The following is a 21,307-nucleotide window of genomic DNA, read 5'->3' as shown; positions in this document are numbered from 1 at the left end:
GTTTCCTTTACTGCTTGCTCAATATAGAGATTTAATAACACCGGGGATACCTGTCACACTCTCTTCGCAACCACTGCCTCTCTTTCATGCCCCTTGACTCATAACTGCCATCTGGTTTCTGTACGAATGGTCAATAGCCTTTCGCTCCCTGTATTTTACACACCTTCAGAATTTGAAAGAGAGTATTCCAAAAAACATGGTCAAAACCTTTCTCTACGTCTACAAATGCTATAAATGTAGGTTTGCCTTTCCTCAACTTATCTTCTAAGATAAGTCATAGGGTCGGTATTGCCTCTTGTGTTCCTACATTTCTACGGAATCCAAAATGATCTTCCCCAAGATTGGCCTCTACTAGTTTTTCCGTATCTTACATGGGGAGGCCACGACATCGGGATCATGGATGCACTTTCTGGCACTATTTTGATTTAGCCAGGTCTCATCATCAACATAAATAATAGGGCAACAATGCTTTTCTTTTCTGATTTTGTGCATTTTTCTCTGAACAGTTTCCCTAGTTGCTACAATACAAGATCTCTCCATCAGAATGTGTCTTCCATTGTTGTATTTTTGTATTCTAATATGAAAGATCTCAGAATGGCGGCACCCTGTGAAAGTAATCTTGTCATATGAAGCATCTGCTATTTTTTGTCTTGTAGGATACTCACCACAGTTATAAAAATCAATATAGTGTGATGAAAAACTGTCTTTCTGGAAACTGTCCAAATAAGTGACGCTTTTTCTGCCACTAATATCTTTCCTCAGGGATTGAAACTTTACTTCCTGAACACAGGTTTCCACTGCCTGTGCTTTTGCAAATATACTCTGTATGGTTTACAATGGAACACTGCCCATCTTCGCTGCTGCAGCCTATGATGCCGACAAGATTTTGTATCTTCCGGCACTGTCTTCAAGGTCACAAAGAAATTCGTACATCTTGTATATGGCTCCCTTTGCTTGAATTTGTGAATTTTCAACCCCAATCATCTTAGATAAAAAATTAAAACAGCAGGACTCTGTGATGAAAATCTCTACTCTCTTCACAAATGTACAACATAAGTGAATGCTGGGTAGCAACAAATTTGCAAATGCAGCAGCATGAATGAAATGCAGTACTGCCTCACGAACCCTGTTAACGATAAGAGTTCATTTGGTACTCATTGCTACTTATGATGCTACCCACATGGCAACAGTGAGTGTGTTTTGCTGCTACCTTGTATAGTGATGGAGCACAAGCTCAGATTGGGGAAGGATAGGGAAGGACATTGGCCATGCAATTTTGAGGAAACCAACACAACATTCAAGATAAATAACAGAAAACATAAATCTGGATAGCTGGTCAGGGATTTGAACTGCCGTGCTTCTGAGCACGAGTTCAGTGTCTTACCACTAAGTATTTTGTCACAAATGATGAGATGTAAAGTAATAATTGGCAAGCAGATAATGCAGACATCCTAAACCGTCAAGGACAAAAATGTTATAGTGACAAAGTGACATGCACAAGAACAATAATCTTTTATGTCATGGTTTCCTCTAATATGCACCTGTGCGTATTTCTTTACTGCAGTCACAGGGCTATGTACCAAACAAATTTGCCGCCCCCCCCCCCCCTCTTTCCCACCCATCCACTCTGTTTTAATATTCACATCCTGTTTCTTTTTAACATGTTTCAGAATTAGACAGTAACTTACCCAAAGCTTTCTTCGCCACACAGTGACAGTTTTCCAGCATCCATTAAGTTACCAAAGTACTTCCAACCAGTGGGGACCTCATAAACATCTTTACCCAACTTCTTGCCAACTCTGTAAAGATAAACAGTACATTCAGAATTGTGAACCACAAATGAAACTTCAATAGCACACTAACAGGGAAAAAATGGACTGGCATTCAAGATCTTTGATTTCAGATTACTTCAAATGTGGCCACAGAATCATCAAGCACTGCACATAACACATATGCTAAATAATCATGTGACAAAAAAATTGCTTAGGCATCAAATTATTGTAGTTAGTCATAAACTGAGGCGATAAAAGTAATCGAATACCTCCTAATGTCATGTAGGACCTCCTTTTCCCAGGAGTAGTGCAGCAACTCAGTATGGCGTGAACTCAACAAGTCACTGGAAGTCCCCTACAGAAATATTGGGCCATGTTGCCTCTAGAGGCATCCGTAATCATGAAAGCTTCAAACTGTCCAGAATGTTCTTCAAACTAGTCGTAAACAACTGTGGCTCAGTGACATGGCACATTGCCATACAAAAATATTCAAATATTCTATTGTTGCTTGGGAACATGAAATCCACAAATGGCTGCAAATGGCCTTCACATAGCCGGACATAACAATTTCCAGTCAATGATTGGTTCAGATGGACCAGAGGATCAAGTCCATTCCATGCAAACACAGCCCACACTATTATGGAGCCACCACCAGCTTGCACAATACCTTGCTGACAACTTGTGTCCGTGGCATCATGGAGTCTTGTGCCACACTCTAACCTTACCATCTGCTCTTACAAACTGAAATTTGGACTCATCTGACCAGACTACAGTTTTACAGTCTCTAGAGTCCAACCAGCATGGTCACGAGCCCAGGAGAGTCACTGCAGGCAATGTCTTATTGTTAGCAAAGGCATTAATGTTAGTTGTCAGATGCCATAGCCCAAATTTCACCGCACTGTCCTAATGGATACGTTCATCGTACATCCCACACTGATTTCTGCAGTTATTTCACACAGTGCTGCTTGTCTGTTAGCTCTGAGAACTAAACACCACTGCTCTCTGCCATTAAGTGAAGACTGTCAGCCACTGTGTTGACCTTGGTGAGAGGTAATGCCTGAAATTAGGTATTCTTGGCACACCCTTGACACTACAGATCTTGGAATAATGAATTCCCTAGTGATTTCTAAAATGTAATGTTCCATATTTCTAGCTCCAACTACAATTTTGCATTAAAAGTCTTAATTCCCGTTGTGCAGCCATACACGTTGGAAACTTTTTCACATGAATCACTTGAGTACAAATGACAGCTCTGCCAATGTACTACCCTTTTATACCTTGTGTACGCGATACTATCATCATCTGTATACATGCATATCACTATCGCCAGACTTTTGTCACCTCAGTGTAATTCAAAATACATTTGTCTTATAGGGTAGAATTTTATTAGTTTTCCCACACAGAAGAATCTAGTCACTGTAATTTGTCATCTTTCAACAGCAAACTTGGATACAGATTAGTCTCCACAGTACTGAGGCAGTGTTGCTACATATGAAGGTTCCAGATGCATCCAACATGGGTGTTACTTTCAAGTGTGCTGTTACTGTAAATATGCATGTGCCACATGTGCAAAATGTGAATATAAGAGTAATGATAGTGAATAAAACTGTGAAGGAAATTAATCAAACTGAAATCAGTGTGCAATGTGTATTTAGAAAAAATAGGATTAAAATTTATTTTTTAAAATAAAAAAAGGAATCCTGAATCAATAGACGGGTTGAGAAGGAAAAACTACAAAAAAATATCTACTAGGACTCTCAGTGTTTTGATTTCCATTGAGTAAAACATACCTAGTTTTACATTCAAGCCTTCACTTTTACTGCTTTTCAAAGTCATGTGGTATAAAATATCACAAAACAGATTAGTTTTATTCTGCTGATAACTGTGTCATTGTGACAGCAATCCTGTTCAGTACATGAACAACTGTTGAATTCAACAACGTAACTAACAAGGGAACCTCCCCATCGCACCCGTCTCAGATTTAGTTATAAGTTGGCACAGTTGATAGGCCTTGAAAAACTAAACACAGATCAATTGAGAAAACAAGAAGAAGTTGTGTGGAACTATGAAAAAAATAAGCAAAATATACAAACTGAGCAGTCCATGCGCAAGATAAGCAACATCAAGGATAATGTGAGCTCAGGAGCGCCGTGGTTCCGTGGTTAGCGCAAGCAGCTGAGGAACGAGAGGTCCCTGGTTCAAGTCTTCCCTCGAGTGAAAATTTTACTTTCTTTATTTTTGCAAAGTTATGATCTCTCCGTTCGTTCATTGACGTCTCTGTTCACTGTAATAAGTTTAATGTCTGTGTTTTGCGACCGCACCACAAAACCGTGTGATTAGTAGCTGAAAGGACGTGCCTCTCCAATGGGAACCAAAAACATTTGATCGCAAGGTCATAGGTCAACCGATTCCTCCACAGGAAAACACGTCTGATATATTCTATATGACACTGGTGACGGCATATGCATCACATGACAGGAATATGTTGTCGACCCACCTAACTTGTACCCTTGGCGAATGGTTAAAAAGATTCTTCTACCTTGCCCGATTTAGGTTTTCTTGTGGATGTGATAATCACTCCCAAAAAGTGATGAAAACATAAGAGTTTGTCACATAAACTGCAACAAATGAATGCAACAGTTTCACAGTCGCACAGTTTTCCCTGTGCTCTGTCAAAACAAAAGTTTTTAACTTTTTCAAATTTTTCTGTGTGTAGACTGTCAAATCCTGCACATGTCCAAGCAAATCTGAACATGTCCTAGAATTTTGGAGAGTGAAGTTGATTATGTGTGAGTGCCTGAACTTTGATAATTGTCTGAAAATAAAAAATTAAACTTTTTACTCGAGGGAAGACTTGAACCAAGGACCTCTCATTCCACAGCTGCACGCGCTAACCATGGGACCATGGCGCTCTTAAGTTCATACTCACCTTGATGTTGCCTATCTTCCACATGGACTACTCGGTTTGTATATCTTGCTTATTTTTTCATAGTTCTACACAACTTCTTCCTGTTTTCTCGATTGATCTGTGTTCAGTTTTTCAAGGTCTATCCACTGTACCAACTTATAACTAAATCTGAGGGGGGTGCAATGGGGAGGTTCCCTTGTAAGTACCATTATCTGTCCAGTGAAAAAGATCTAGAACTACCTATAGTTGAAATATCAAGACAAAACACAATTATTTGTGTGCACAGGTCACCAGATGGAGACAAAAAAGTATTTCACAACCACATGGAGGAACTTTTGGAAGAAATTCTCTCTCCCAATAAAAATATAATTGTATGTTGTGACTTCAATGTTAATTTCTCAAAATCCAATAAATTCAAAGACGATTATTTCAAAAAAACAACAACCTCTGCAGACCAGATTTTGTTAAATACACGCAAATCTGCCTATAACATACAAGTGGTAAACACAGGTTTTCCTGATCACTAAGCTCAAATTCTTACAATGAATGCTGCAGGAAACTCAAAAACTCAATGGAATAAGATGCACTGTTAGGAGTTTTCAATACAGAAAATGTGGAATATTTTTGTTTTCCCCTGAAGAGTAAAAACTGGAATGATGTACGAGGGCTGTTCGAACAGTAAAGTGACTTTTCAAATTGCGCGCACAACGTACATTTGAATATCGATTTATTTTTTATTTTTTTGTTATGTTGGTACACATGTCCCAAACATATGTTCACAGTTTCAAGTGTACAGCATACTATGTTCGTTTTTGACAGATCGAAAAGTTGAATGTGTTTTAATGTGATCGGCAATTTTCAATTATTATAAAAAATGGAGCAAAGAATATGCATCAAATTTTGTGTGAAAAATGGAATCAAGTGCTATAAAACACTTGAAAGGTTGACAGTGGCATATGGTGAGTCTGTTCTAAGTTTAAAAAAATGCTTACAAGTGGGACAAGCTCTTTCAAGATGGCCAAGAAGATGCCAATGACAAACCTCGCTCTGGATGCACTGCACATCAACAACAGATGATAATGTCAAAGCTGTGAAGAAAATTGGTTTGGAAAATCATTGAATTACCATAAGAGAAGTAGTTGAGGATGTTGTCATATCGGTCAGCTCGTGTTGTGCAATTTTTTTGGATGTTTTGGGCGCCAGATGTGTGTCAGCGAAGTTTGTTCCAGAACGTCTCAATTTTGATCAGAAGAACCACCGCATAAGCTTTGCTCAGCAGCTATTGAATGACGTCAATGATGATCCTGATTTGCTCAAGAGGGTCATAACTGGTTCGAAACATGGGTTTACAGTTATAACGTGAAAATCAAAGCCCAGTCGTCCCAATGGAAGCATCCTGGAGAACCAAGACCGAAAAAAGCACACCAAATTCGATCAAATGTCAAAGATTTACTCACTGTTTTTTCCAATTACCGTGGCATAGTGCATCATGAATTTTGCCTGAAGGTCATACGGTCAATAAGGAGTATTAACTTGATGTTGTGCGCCGTTTGTGAGAAGCAATATGCAAAAAATGTCCGGAATCATGGAAAAAAAATTCACGGCTTTTGCACCATGACAATGCACCTGTTCATTCATCGTTGCTTGTGAGGGAGTTTTTGGCCAAAAGCAACATGACAATCATGCCTCACCCATCATATTCACCAGATTTGGCTCTCTGCTTCCTGTTCCCAAAACTGAAGAGATCTATGAAAGGACGAATATTTTCAATGATTGAGGAAATAAAAACTGCATCGCTGGAAGTACTCAATGCTGTACCAAAAAGTGCTTATGAGAAGTGTTTTGAGGATTGAAAGAAGTTTTGGCGCAAGTGTATTGTATCTGAGGGGATTACTTTGAAGGGGACAACATGAATATTGATGAATATTTTTTCATAAAAATATAGTTGCCTTATTTTTTTGAATACACCTCGCATACAACTGTAATGATACCAATGAAAAATATGGTAAGTTTATGGCCACATTTAAGCCATTTTTTAAAAAAATAGCTTTGCCCAAGAAAACAACAATTGACTCTGTTCAAAAAACAAACAAGTTGATTATGAAAGGGATAAGAATATCACATCAAAATAAGAGGAGACTGTATGAGTACTCCAAGAAAAATAGTAGTCCTGATATTGATACCTATTTCAAAAGATAGAAACAAATACTAACACAATTTATTTCAAAAGCAACAAAAACTACAAAATGATAAAATTATGTGTAATCCCAAGAATAAAACTACAGCAACTTGGCAAATTATAAGAAGATAAACAGCTGCAAGGTCAGTTAATCATAGTAATTTACAGCTGATTATGAGTAACAAAAAGCTAACTGATCCCAAACACATGGCTACCGCATTCAACCATTATTTCTCAAACAAAACACAGCAGCTGATAAATACACATCATGACACATAGCAAGACAGTAAATTCAGATCAAAAAATTCAAGCAAATACATTATTATGTATCCAGAGACACCAGAGGAATTGTTAAAAATAATTAAAGAATTGTGTAATAAATATTCTATGGGTGCTGATGAGGTATCAGTTGCTATCACCAAAGGTAGTGCAACATTTATTGTGGAGCCACTAGCAGACATAGTGAATACATCATTTGAGAGTGGTGGATTTGCAAATAGTCTCAAAAAAGTAACACCTCTGCATAAGCAGAGTACAAAATATGAAATTTTCAATTATAGGCCAATTTCAGTTTTGTCAGCCTTCAACACAATTATTGAAAAAAGTTCCTTAGAAGATAAGCAGGCTTCTTAAATAAAGAAATGTTGATAAATGACCCACAACATGTGTTCAGAAATGGAAATTCAACCCAGTCAGCAAACTGACATTTTAAATGAAATATTAAAAGCAGTAGATGATAAACAACATGTATCTGGAATATATCTTGATCTCAGTAAAGCCTTTGATGTTACTGATCATGAAATTCACTTGTGTAAGTTAATTTATGGAATTAAATGCCACTCTGAAAGATGGATACAATCCGACCTCAATAATCAACGAAAAATTACAGAAATAAAATAAAAAGAGAGTGAAACATAAAAAAAATTCTTGTTTTTGCAGGAAAAAAATAAAGTCTGAAGTCCCCAAGGGTCAGTGCTAGGACCTGTCCTATTTCTGCTTTATGTCAATGACTTGGTTGATAAAATACATGATGGAACCATAGTACTCCTTACAGACAATGCAGATATTTTAATTAAATCACACAGTAAGGAAAATCTGCAAGAAACTGCAACATCAGTTATGAATAGCATAGCACAGTGATTCAAGACCAATAGGCTCATTGTAAACTTTGAAAAAATGTGGTAGATGACTTTCAGACCACGTAAAATTTCAATCCTGCAAACCTTGTTTTCATCACTAAAGGAAAAAACGTCTCAAGTGTCAGTCATGCAAAATTTTTAGGCTTGCATATTCAGGAGGATTTGAAGTGGGAGATGCATCTTACCAATCTAAATAAAAAGCTGAATACACTAATGTATGCTCTTAGGATTCTCATTCAAAATATAAGATGCTCATCAGTGGTGACACTATACTATGGTAGAATACACTGATCATCCAGAACATTACAACCATTGACCTACAATCGATATAAAACTGTCCAGACGATAGCTGCATCACCTGGCGAGGAATCACTGCTAGTGCACACATGCACGGTGCATGCAATATCAGCGAACATACTGCCCATGTATAGAATGGGGAAGGCATGCGATCTGAGATCAACTGAGGGCAGATTGTGATGGCCCATAGGCTTGGCACGAGCATTTCATAAACTGCACGACTTGACTACTTGTCTGATGTTCAAGCAGTGCTGTGGTGAGTGTCTTCAACATGTGGTGAAACCAAGGTGAAACCTGCCAAGACGCTATGGCGTTGGACAGCCACTCCTCATTACAGACGTCAAACTTCTTTTCTGATTGCATCCTAGTCACTGTGTCTAAAATCTAACGATTTCTCATTGCATATGATTCCCTATGTTCCCAACAAAGAGTTCGATACACGGCATGTCCAAAGTAAGTCACTTGTTTATGGCTCATTAGTTACAGTTTTTACATAAGTTCAGGTGCTGCTGCTCCTATAGTCATTATTATTTAATCACTCAACAATAAAGTTATCAGTAACATTATTATTAACATAATTAGAGATGAAGATCTAAAATTAGTACATAGGTAATATGTAAACCTAATAAGGATCTCATTTGCCTTTTCTCAAGCACACCCTTCACATTTGTTAAATTGGTAATATAGTTGCCATAGAAATATAATAAGGGTAACAGAAAGAAACTAAAATAATAAATCTGGATTGTCTCGCTAGCTCCTCCTTACTTAGTAGAGGGCATAGCATAAATGTGTGGTGAAGGATACTTTTGGTACCACTATCATTTACCCACTTCTACACTGCCTCACAAAAAATGTGAAGCACCAAAAACATGTGGTCAGATGTCAGTGTAACTTCATACATGTACGCACCAATGGTGGGTACGTAACTTATTACAGTTGCTACTCTCTGTGACAGGTAGAATGGTCACCAGAGTGCATTTGTGTTGTTATCAGGCTTGGTAGGGTATATATGGGACGTGAACAGCATCACTGAGTGATGAATGTGAAGGACATGGAGAGGCCACATACTCATATGTGGCAGTGTTATTAGAACCTTACAGTGTTTCAAAGAGGCCTCATTGTGGACTATTAACCCTTTGGCTGGTACAGACATGCTTGAAACAAGCTGAACTGAATGCTGTGTTGTTATCACCCAATCTACCTGTGCTAAGTAGCATGCACCTGGACTTCTTTCATGACTGACACTATCCGAACGACCTGTCTTGGCCTGTACTGAATATTTCTGGAGTGCTATCTGCAATGTCTCCTGTCACTAAGATTTGTCACCACCAAGAGGAATATAATTGTGAATGTAAAAATTAGTTTCCGACTTTGAGGGTTGTCAGTAATTTAACTGTTATTAAAAAACCACAGATTTAAAACCTGCTTTTTTCTCCAATGGTTTCTTATGCCATTTTGATAGCCCATTCTGACTGTTATGTGTCACTTTCAATATAAATCAGTAGTTGTGTTCCTTCATAGCTATACATCAATAATACCTTCTGTACTGCATGTGCTATTTGCTCCAATAAACAAAGAAATGAACACATTTGGTTTTAGTTATGCTGATATTTTTGAATCATATGCTGATGGTTACTTTCTGTACATGTGCAGATTTTACTATTTTGTTACATCTGAGGGATGAAAGCCATCAATGACACAGTTCTCTTTTGTGGTGTTTTGTAGTTAAGATCATCCTGTCACTTCGCATGGCGAACAAAATACACTAACCATCTGTGACATCATTCTGAACTACATTAAAAACTTTTATTGTATTATGAGATTATTTGATAGTCTCATGGAAAATTTTTCACCAGATTAACTGACTTCTTAATCATTGGAGGAGGACACATTGCATATCCGTAGTAAGTACAATATGTAAACAGTGCATCTATGGAACAGCTCTCATCCTGTTACGAAATTTGGCAATGCATTTCTTAAATTTCTGATAACTTCTTGTCTATCGGAAATGGATAGCATACTTCTGTCATGCAGTTAGTAATATTTCATAACTTTAATGTAGCTTTCAGAATCAGGCTTACATAATCCAAAATGTTCGCCCTTTCTTGTGTGTTTTCTGGCGCCACCATTCGTCCATTGACTGCCACAAAGGACATGGTGCATATGAGCCTGGACTGATTATGGAAACATATGAAAACAGTATTTTGTGTACAGCTATGCAAGAAAATTTTCAAGGCACTGGAAATCAAGGTGTATGAATATTTTTTGTTGGTATATGAATATGGCAATATCTGTAATAAATGACCATTTATTATTTTAGTGTGTCTGAAGCGATGTGTGCTGCATTTTTAATTTCATGCACTTCACAAAAGAAATAGACATCACAGCACATCAAACTTACAGTCTGTGTAATTGTCAGCACACAGTATCTTACATGAAGAATGACGGAATGCTTGGATCACAGCCTAACTGACAGTCAAGTCCGGAAGGCAAATCATCAAATGTATAATATGCAGTTGAAACTAATTTTTTTTCCCCAAGGAAATGTATCATGTAAACTGTGACATCTACAACTATTTTGACGCTGACTAATTCATCCTCACTGCTGCTCATCAGTAGCTCCATGATCTGTTCCTCAGTGAAATAGTTAACAAGAAAACACTGTGATACCAATCCTGATGAATAATAACAACCAAAGTCTGATGTATGCTTAAATGCATCAACAGCACATAAGGCCCAGAGCTGTGACATGACTATAACTGTCAATAGCGCTCGAAGGATGTCAACGTCAATAGTGCTCAAGGAAAACCCAGAGGCCATGCTTAAACTTACCAACAGTACCCTGGGGAGCACAGGTGCCTGTCAAGTTAACTCATCAATGGAAAGCAAAGGATTTTAATCATTAATGCAAGGATGTTGTCCTGCAGCAAAATTCCACTGTTTGCTGTGAACTTCTTTGGATGTTTTCTTCAGATAGTATTATATGTGTGATGAGATGATGCTCACGGGCAGTAAACTATTTTGGCCATAGTCTATCCGTCTTGGATGAATTTATAATAAACGAGTGCTGCTCAACAAAAACAGTAACTGCACTTTTCTTTTGCTTTTGACAATGCAAAATCCCACATCTTTTGACAAATTATTATGTTCTATTTAACAAATCCTTTGTCTCACTTTAGAGCTGTAGAGGAATGTCAGGTTTCATCATAGTTTTCATAAAGTTCATATCTATGTCTGCTATTGCAAAGGGATTGTTTGCCATTTAAGTTTTTTTGTTCAGTAAACTACATTGCTGGAAACCTGTGTTAAATAAATCTGATACATTTTCAAAATATTATCCTGAATGCTTTGAACACTCCCATGTGATACACATAAGTGAGATGCAACCTCAATGAATCTTTTGTCATCTGTCTGCCTGGATGATTTTATGACTAGAGTCAATATTTCTGTCACAGATAAAGTAGAAAGATGGCTGTACAGCTACAATCTTTGTGCCAGTCTAACATTTGAGGAATTTTTATTAATTAATTTCTGTAGACTCCTTTCTATATCCTCTGTATAGTGGTTTCTGTAGCAGTATACTGAATATGATGATCTCATACCGTTTAGTAAAAGACATTCCAAAATACGACGATACAAAAATGCTGGTATGGCACTGATTACTGAGTTGCTTTCATCTGCACAGTACTCAAAATCACCGCTGCAGTCCAAGAGTTACTGATTTGAGGAGTATGAAATCCCAGTTGGTGATCATCCTATCACAATTTGTACACTAAGTTTCACGAACTTTTTGATTTTTACTATATATGCTCTGTGGGTGTCCCCATAATAACATATCAGTACAAAATACATTTTCAAGTGTTCAGTTGTGCTACAGATTCTATTTATGACAATATTTCAAAGACTGCCACAGTACTAATCTTCTGGTGCTCAAAATGATTATTTTGATGTGCTCACTGTCTGGGCTCCAACCAGACTGATGGTTTGTCATTTCTGTCTCTTTCTGGTGGGTTAATATGTAGTTGGAATCACATTTTTAAAAAAATTATACAAATTTCTTACATTAATGTGAAAATTATTATATATTTTATCCAAGATCCAAAAATAAGAGATAGTTTTATATTTCTGAGCTCTTAGTAAGCAAAGTACAAAAGTGACAGTCAAGTGCAGTCTAGTTTTATCACTCTGAATTAAAAAATGAAGAAAACAAAAATTGTTCTGTTACAGTCCTATATGAGCTCTATTCCAACTTTATATACTTCCACAGTCCAGTATTAACACAAATTGAACTTAATATAGTACAATGGAAACCTATAGCAAAAAGAACTGAACTTTAATTAGAAACCAAAGGTATCTCAAGGCCGTGTTATTTCTCACAGGAGTAAGACATCATTGGCAGTATAATTAAAATTATTTTACCGAACTATTATACTGGCAGAAAAAGTGAATCCAACAGGAAAATAGACCAATTATAATATTCTTCATCAAATCCCTGAAATCCCAACAGTATCAGCCACTTCAAACAACAGCTGTCAGTGTTGAGAAAATCTATTCTGTGGATGTAATTACCTTCCACTTTCCCTAGGGACACATGCTTACAATGACAACTGTAGCAGCAAACGAGTGAACAAAAGTATAAAGTTCTTCCTGCACTCTGAAGTGAATATCCTCATACACATCTTATCCTCACTAAAGTATGGTATGGAAACTACACAATAACCACACATTGTACAAAATTTTCTATTTGCAAGGTATTGTTTGTAATAGCAGAACTAATCTCCTGCCAAATCAGTGAGAAAGAACACTGTTCCTTCTCATACTTCTCAGTACCAAGGCTGAAAACAAAATTGGTAATATTGTTTATTTTTATGGTCTACTTTTTCCAGATATCTAACACCGATTCTCACTGTACACCCTTAACAGTCTACATGAGTGTGAACTGTAGTAAAAAATAGCAACAAAAACTGTAATAAATAATAGCAACAAAGACATTATCCTGGAAATCTAAAACTGCACAGTTATGACATGAGACTTCACATTATGCTATGAACAGAAATTTGTGCAGTATAAACATAGCTTAGTGATTACCTGTCAACCGCTGCTCCAGTTGGCATACTTCTTGCAAATCCCTTCACACCAGTGCGCTTGAAATAAGGTATACATTCTAAGTTGGCAGCTAATACAGCAAGGGAGTCTGAAGGTGTAACAAAACATGCTTTTTTCCCAAGAATCATGTTACGGTCCTAAAAAAATTATAAGTCACAGTTACTGGTAAAGTACATGTTGATATATACACTCAAAATTTCAGGATAGCTATATGGTACTTACCCCATCACCATCAAATGCAGCTCCAAAATCATATTCTCCTGCTTTCATAGCATTCACCAAATCAGCAGCATAAGTAAGATTAGGATCAGGATGATGCCCACCAAAATCTTCTAAGGGAACTGCATTCACTACACTATCTGCAGGTGCTCCAAGTTCTTTTACAAATATCTGGCTAGCATATGGTCCAGTAACTAGAAAAAAAATCATAAGAAAATAAGCTAACCACAAACTCTTTCCACATAAAGGTACAGAACAGAGAACTTAATCACCATACCTCCATGTAAACAGTTGATGAGAATGCTGAAGGGCTTCCCAGTACTGTCGCCTTTAATCAGTGCTCTCAAGGCAGAGAAATCAAAAATTTCTTTCATATAGGTAACATAATGCTCAACAGAATCTATCACTTCAACTTCAAACTTTTGGTTGTCAACCTGTGAAAAATATAAGTAAACATTACTAACAAAGAGGGCAAAACTATAGTCCAAAATGTTAAACTCCCAAAAATCAACAAATTGTCGATTAATATTGTTTTATGACCTTGTGACACAGATAAAGTGAATTTGCAAATAAAAATAAACAAACAATTTTCCTGTCTAATAATATAGCTCCTCCAATCATTCAGATACAAAACATTCTGGGACACTATCTGACAAATACAAGTAATCCCCAGTACTCATTAAGACATTCTGCAAAACACTTTTTTCCATGTGTATGCAGCATTCCTTTTACATTTTTGATGCTAGTATTTGTCTGTTCTTATACTGTATGTACCTTTTCAGTTCTTCATCCTTAATACATCTGACATCCTTCATAAACAATTTTATGTATACAGGGTGAATTACCTAAAACTTGCACTGTAGATATTGCAAAATGGGAAGTGCTATTCATGTGCAGTTTTCACAGAATGGATTGGTAGTCAGGGGCCTGTACTGTTATCCTGTAAACAGAGTGCAATAACACTTATGAAGTGTATTTTTGTGCAAACAAACGCTTTTTACATGGAACAATGCCTACTGACATTAACAAACTAAATGTAGGGTAAATTAGAATGTCAGTGGCGTTTGATGCAGAAGTCTAGAGCAAGTTGTTTATGAGGCATTGTATTGTGTAAAGTTTCCACACTGACACTTGTACAATACCTGTGGTGGCACACACAAAGTCAATACTAGTGCATACACTAGCTATGTGAATTCTAACCACTAACAAGACAACTGGTTGTATTCAAAATGAACACTGGCAGCAGCAATACAAACTTCCAGTCTGATACGAAATGACTGCTGCACACGTGCTAGCATTTTATTGGAGAAGTCTGAGCAGGTTCTGTTAACACATCATTGTATATCTTTTGGTTCAGTTAGTATGTCCTTGTAGACAGCAGTTTTCAGATTTCCCACAGAAAAACATCTGGGAATTCTAAGTCTGTCATCTCTCTACTTATATTACACTGTGGCATTTGTTGCTGACAATAGTGAACCACACAGAAGAAACTATAAAATTAATTCAGTGAACACAGGATGGAATGAATGCATTTTGATAACAACTTCCTTAAGCATTGTATGGAAGAGTGTGCATTATCCAGCAGAACTGACAAAACTGAATAATAAACCACAGATCTTTAAATCTATCTTGAAAGGTTTCCTTGTGGCAGGTTTTTTTTTACTTACAAGGGTTCCCCATAATAGTTGGAAACTTTTCTCTGTAATTTATTAATATACTTCCTCTCTTTCTTCCACGTTTTTTTAATTCTTTAGTTTCTTTCTTTTATTAATTTTATAATTAGCATTCTTGAAGAATGTACTGACTCATTCCATGATTAAGTAACATTGGCTCACATGGCCCCACTGAACCCGATAAATAAATAAATAAATAAATGAATAAATAAATAAACCAAAGTGTCAAAAATGCTAATCCATCTTCGTTGTCAGCTACTACACGAGAGGCAATTGCACATAACCAGCAGGTTTACAGTTAAAATTTCAGAGCCATATGTTCCAAGAGGAGACAAGGCACATATTACCTCCCCACCCATCTCGCAAAATGATGGTACCATCCGAATAGTGTGATCTAATTTTGAGGGTAGCTGATGGTAGTTCTTCCTGCATATCATTAATGAATGGAAATGCAAGAAAGAAGAAATGATAGTAGTATACACAGTACCTCCCTCCCCCCACACAAATGCACACACAAAAACAACAAAGTGGTTCATAGGGTCTAGTTAATGCAGACCAGACTACTAAATAAACTGCATTGGCTATAGAGTCAATGTCTGCCTACAACAAAGCTGCAAATGGCAAGAAAGACAGTAAAATCTGTTGAGACTAAGAAGAAGTTCTTTTGTAAATAACTGCTAACTTTTAAGTTTTAATTACTAGAGTAAACAACATGATGATAAAGTACTATCTGTGAAATTACCATAAATATGGAAGTGTCATCTACTGTATGTAACATATGACAAAATAAACATTACTATACTGATGATATTTCTTTTAAAACATCATCTATTTAGATAATTTTGATGTTTTGAAGCATGATGGCCAAAATTTATTAATCCATCATGCTACTGGTAATCCCATCTTTTCTTAGAGATCAATACTATAATTTTTATTAACAATAGAAATGGCAGTCCGCAGAACTTCCACTCTGCCCACTGAAAATAAGAGTATTGCTTACTTTAGAAGGACAAACTAGAATGCTATGAATAAAGAAACACTTCTGTGCTCATAAAATATCGTACTACCGTGACAGTATAAAGTTTCTAATGGCTTAGGTGCATAACACTTTTACTAATAGTTTTTTAAAAAACTATCATACTTTTAACAGAAACATTACTTAGCTGTGTGTGCATTTATGCAAAACGGCATACAAAAACTTAAATCACAGCAAAACCAATGAAACATTCTTTTTGTGCTAATTTCACACAAAAACTATGCATTTTCAGTGTTTTTGATTTTCAAGTACAGCTCAGTGAACAAGGAAACTTCTTCATGAAATACAATACAGTTAAAATATTGTAACTAATCAAATTCTGGCACAGTGCAGATTATCTGGAGTTTGGAAATAGATGATTACCTACACCAGTTTTTTGATGGCCAAATTTTATTTCAGTAAAATGTGAATGAAAGAACACAGTATAGTAAAAAACTTTAAAATTATGTATAACCATGGCCTGAACAATTACAAAGGCAATTATACTGTTCATAAATTTAGACTTCTGGGGTGAGTGGTAACTTCAACACTTGTGATAATTTTATATAAATGTGTTACTAATTGCCATGCAATGAAAAATCATGCACAGAAGTAAAGTAATAACTTACTGTGAAAGCCTGACTTCCACATTTTGAAATGTCAACCTTCAAGTTTGGGACAATACTGTACGAGCTTAAAGTTTTTGAAAGCTCAAAAATTGCATTTGTTACACCATCTGGTGCTGGCCCTGTAGACATAAGGAAATATGTGAATGAAACATTACTAAAAAATCTACTTTTCAGCTAGTTAAATAATTTGGATGAACAAGATCATAATATATGAAAAAAAAACCAGGAGTGTTGTACACCAAGTTCTATCTATAAGCAAAATCACATGTCAGTCAAATAGCCAAGAACAGATAAAAAACACATTCATGCACATACAAAACAGCAAAAATTTTGTACATATAACACATCATAAAGCTCTCATTAATGGTCTATGTCTTGGACTGTTGATCATTCAAGAGATACTTCTTGATAAATATTACTAACTATAATTACTCAGTTTTTTAGGAAATGGACGGAGGCAAAAAATGAAAACTGGAACCACCGAAAGATGGTAGACTTTTTCCTTGTTACACAAGCCATAACATTATCCCCTCACAAACAAACAACATTCAAAGGCAATTTCTGAATCAGAAGCTATGCATAATCTTTCCCAAATTGTATTTGACATTGCTCTTACCTACTTTGTACAACTGAGCAGAAATGCTAATCATTTGCATATCTAAACACACACTGGAACACTTCTAAGCCAGTTACATGCTTGCTGCATGCCACCTTCATGGTGTTGCAATTTTAATGGCCAACAGTGTACATAGCTGCAATGGAGAAGTCTAGAGTATCACTTTCTTCAGTTAAAATATAATATAACTGGCAGATATTAGAGATGAAATATGGTATCTTTGAGGATCAGTTGACTTACACGCAAGTATGTGTGTTTCAAAATACAAGGTACATGACACTTTATGGGAAAATAAATTTGAAATTAAGTTTTATGTTAAACTTACTGGGAATTTCACCAGATGCTGAAACCATGTTGACACTCAATTTTATGACAACAGTGTTTTAGACAATTCCTACTCATTATCTTGATTTTGGTGTCACACAGTTTAATGCAGTTGTTAACATTCAGTGTGTGCAATTGTTAACATTCAGTTCATATTTTATAAACTTCTGTTTACAAGTACACCAACTTAAATCACAATGTAAAACAAGAAAAGTCGTATAAGGTAATAGAGAAACTGAAATGAATGCTTTTAGTGTTTCAGGAGGAAAGAGTCACGAGTAATTCGTATCATGGAAGCAAGTAGTTTTCAAAATCACTGATATGGAAACAGTCTCTGCCAGTCCATTTTTACACAGACGGTTGCACGACCTCAGCTGTTCAATATAAAATGTACAATCAAAACACCTTCAGCTGTCTAAATTTCCAGCTGCTGTTTTATTTTTATTTTCACTGGACCAGAGATGGGATTCTTCCTACCTGTAAGTGAGGGGCTTGAAGGTGGCATAATGTCACGTTGAAACTGGATGTTCAAATAAAATAACCACCAGAAATTTAGACAGCTAAAGGCATTTTGGTTCGGCATCTGACATATGTTTCACATGGAAAGTTGTTTTATGCATATTTAAAGTCCAGAACCAATTTGCCACAAGGTAACTGACTAATAGTGCCCCATGACACAGTATTTTCTTCTTCTTCTCTTCTTTTTTTTTATTAAAAAAATGGAAAAACAAGGTAATTTGTTACTCTGACAGCAAGGATACCCTGCCTTAAGTGTGCTTCATCTATGTAATGGAAGAGGTTGTAGTGCAAAAATATGTCTATTTCCTCATTCATGTGCATGACCTCTATGATTCTCTTTGCTGGAATAGCTGGGAAACACACAGGTAAGCAACAGAACAACATGTGCCATGAATGGCACAAACACAAAGACAGGAAAAAATTTATAACAATTGATTAACAAACCCTATAAAATGTGTGTATAACACATACAAGTATATCAAGGCAGTGTGTGTGGATCTGTCAGACTGGACAAATGTGGGTACTGAATGGATACTCAGCCAGACAGCAAAGATGTCAGTGGTTCTTCAAGCCATGGGACAAAGCCACAGTGGATCTGAAGGCAATATATTTACATAAAATATTTTGGTAGAAAGCACTATGTTTGGCCTCTTAGACACACACAACTCACACTGCCCATACTCTGTCCACAACAACCGTCACATTCTTACCTCCATTTGATACGTTGAACTTTATTCCAAAATCCTTATCTGGCCCCCCAGGGTTGTGACTGGCAGTGAGAATAATGGCCCCTGTTGCTTTGTGTGTCCTAATGAGAGCAGAAACTGCTGGTGTGGATAAAATACCATTTTGTCCAACAAAGAGCTTTGAAACCTAAAACAAAATTGATCAACATTGTGTCAATAAAATAGTTAAAAAACCTGAATCTTATTAAACATTAGTAATGTATCATAAACACCTTGATTTTTGCAGATCAATGAGCATATCAATAAATACAGAAACATACCAGCAATCTCAGTCATGTACAAATTTTTACTCATTTATATGACAGTAAATTGATGTGAACTTATGCTGACTGCTGGTACATTAGTTCTGGTGGACATGCTTTGACAGTAAATTGTTATTCTTGTCAAGTCATCAACAGTTACTCTGCCCAAGTTCAATACCTTTCAGAATTAACCATCAACAATTATTACTGTATTTGGAATACCAGATGTCAGCACTGCTTTTGTGCATCCCCCAATACTAAGTCATAGGTCATGGTTACAACATAGTTCACTAACATTTTCTTCATGAAATTATGCAGTATTTCGTTACAATGTATTGGGAATGACCTGATGATCAGAGCAGCATGTGAAATTCTGAACACAAATGAAGTTCCCACCACTGATTACAATGTACCTCTCATGAATTTCCTACTTTTGTTCCGGTCCATTACACCTAAATGTCTGCAGTAATATTACTTCAGAACGTTTGTAATTTTAACTTTAATAATCAAATTTCAGTAATTTGATTTCAATAGATTACATTGTTGGTTCTCCCCCATCTTAGACACACAACAGAAACAGCATTCAAACAGGAGGGAAAAAATGTGACGCTGTCACGTTATTAGAACGTATAAAATGTTGGCCACTGAAATAACAAATCGAAAACATAGCTGAATACATAACATATACGCTCACTGACAGTAGACTTTCTTGCCTAAATACCACTCATCTGCGAATTACATGGTCGGGCATAATTCTTAATTACAGTAATGTCATTGTGAGCATGCAGTAAACATGACATACCACATGTATCACCGGTGCACTGTTTAATCTGCTACGAACCTTATTTGCTGCACAGATTTTGATGATCTTGTCAACAGCTTCTTTACAATAATACCTCCCATCTCCTCCAACGATTAACGTGGAACCTTGTAGTTTGTCGCCCAGGGAATTAAGAATACTCTGCACAAAATTTTCTGTATAATTTGGTTGCTGAAAAACTTTGACAGCTTTACGTAAACCACTTGTTCCCGGCTTCTGGTCGCCGAAAGCATTTGTTTTCACATTTTCCACATTTAACGACATCTCTGACCGCTAACCACCTTCACACTTTCACACTTACCGGCGCTCCCTCAAGTGCCTATATATACGCTCTCTCACACATACTTATAGCAGACACACACACAGTTTCTTATCTCATTGCGAAGGGCGTTTGAAGGTGATTTACCAGAGTTTGCACTAGAGGACGCGGACTGGTTCTTAATGTGAGTCTCTTCAAGTTCAAAATTGCACGAATATCACAAAAATTTGCGCCATGAAATCTTAGCAGAAATTCCGGTGCGGTAGTGTCAAGTCAGGTTGAACAACGCTTGGAGCCGTACTCTCGTGAATTCATACATCAAGGAGATACTGCTCTCACCAACGGGCTTACCAGAATAATGTGTGGTTATATTCTGAATTCTTTTTTTGTGTGAACAGCACGTTGATAAAGAAACTTGAAACTCACAACCTTGCAAAAACCTGACGAGCTTTCGAATTCAGCGGCATGCGCGTCAGAGCCGCTGACTATTAACTCAAGCAGCTTCCCAGTATCATGAAAGTGGGTGACATCCTTTCAACTTTACTTCCGCAGAAAAAAAATCCAAGTGAACAATGGGAACGGAATCCGACATTTTCACATCAGTAGCCAACAACCCACGGAGTGAAGCAGACAAAAATTGAAAAAAAAAAAAAATATATATATATAAGGCTTGTTCCGTAATACCCGGTATCTGAAATTACCTAACGGACTTTTTATAGGTGTTTTATGCGATTAACGGTTTTGTTGTCTCGCTCTCACATACAGGGATTGGACATAAAATATTGAACCACCGCGAGAAACGCATGAATGAACATAGCCTAAATTCAGATGATAGCCAAGCGTG

At 36.6% G+C, this 21,307-nt stretch overlaps 1 protein-coding gene across 1 annotated transcript in view; it reads right to left on the bottom strand.

Annotated features, from left to right (window-relative positions):
* LOC126469801 (phosphoglucomutase) overlaps positions 1 to 20,578 on the bottom strand; it is a 37,586-nt gene extending 17,008 nt beyond the window's left edge. Inside the window, exons 1-7 of the mRNA XM_050097059.1 lie at positions 20,226 to 20,578; positions 19,107 to 19,269; positions 16,938 to 17,056; positions 13,898 to 14,054; positions 13,624 to 13,814; positions 13,384 to 13,538; positions 1,689 to 1,799 (exon numbers count right to left, since the gene is read on the bottom strand). Of these exons, the coding sequence (XP_049953016.1) occupies positions 1,689 to 1,799; positions 13,384 to 13,538; positions 13,624 to 13,814; positions 13,898 to 14,054; positions 16,938 to 17,056; positions 19,107 to 19,269; positions 20,226 to 20,468 (1,139 nt within the window). The 5' untranslated portion in view covers positions 20,469 to 20,578. The remainder of the gene's footprint in view (positions 1 to 1,688; positions 1,800 to 13,383; positions 13,539 to 13,623; positions 13,815 to 13,897; positions 14,055 to 16,937; positions 17,057 to 19,106; positions 19,270 to 20,225) is intronic.
* Positions 20,579 to 21,307: the final 729 nt, after the last annotated feature.

Source organism: Schistocerca serialis, chromosome 3 (genome assembly GCF_023864345.2).
Source record: "Schistocerca serialis cubense isolate TAMUIC-IGC-003099 chromosome 3, iqSchSeri2.2, whole genome shotgun sequence".
Taxonomy (NCBI): Eukaryota; Metazoa; Arthropoda; class Insecta; order Orthoptera; family Acrididae; genus Schistocerca; species Schistocerca serialis.
Note: the sequence above shows the minus strand (reverse complement) of the source record. Positions and strands in the feature narration are given on the sequence as shown.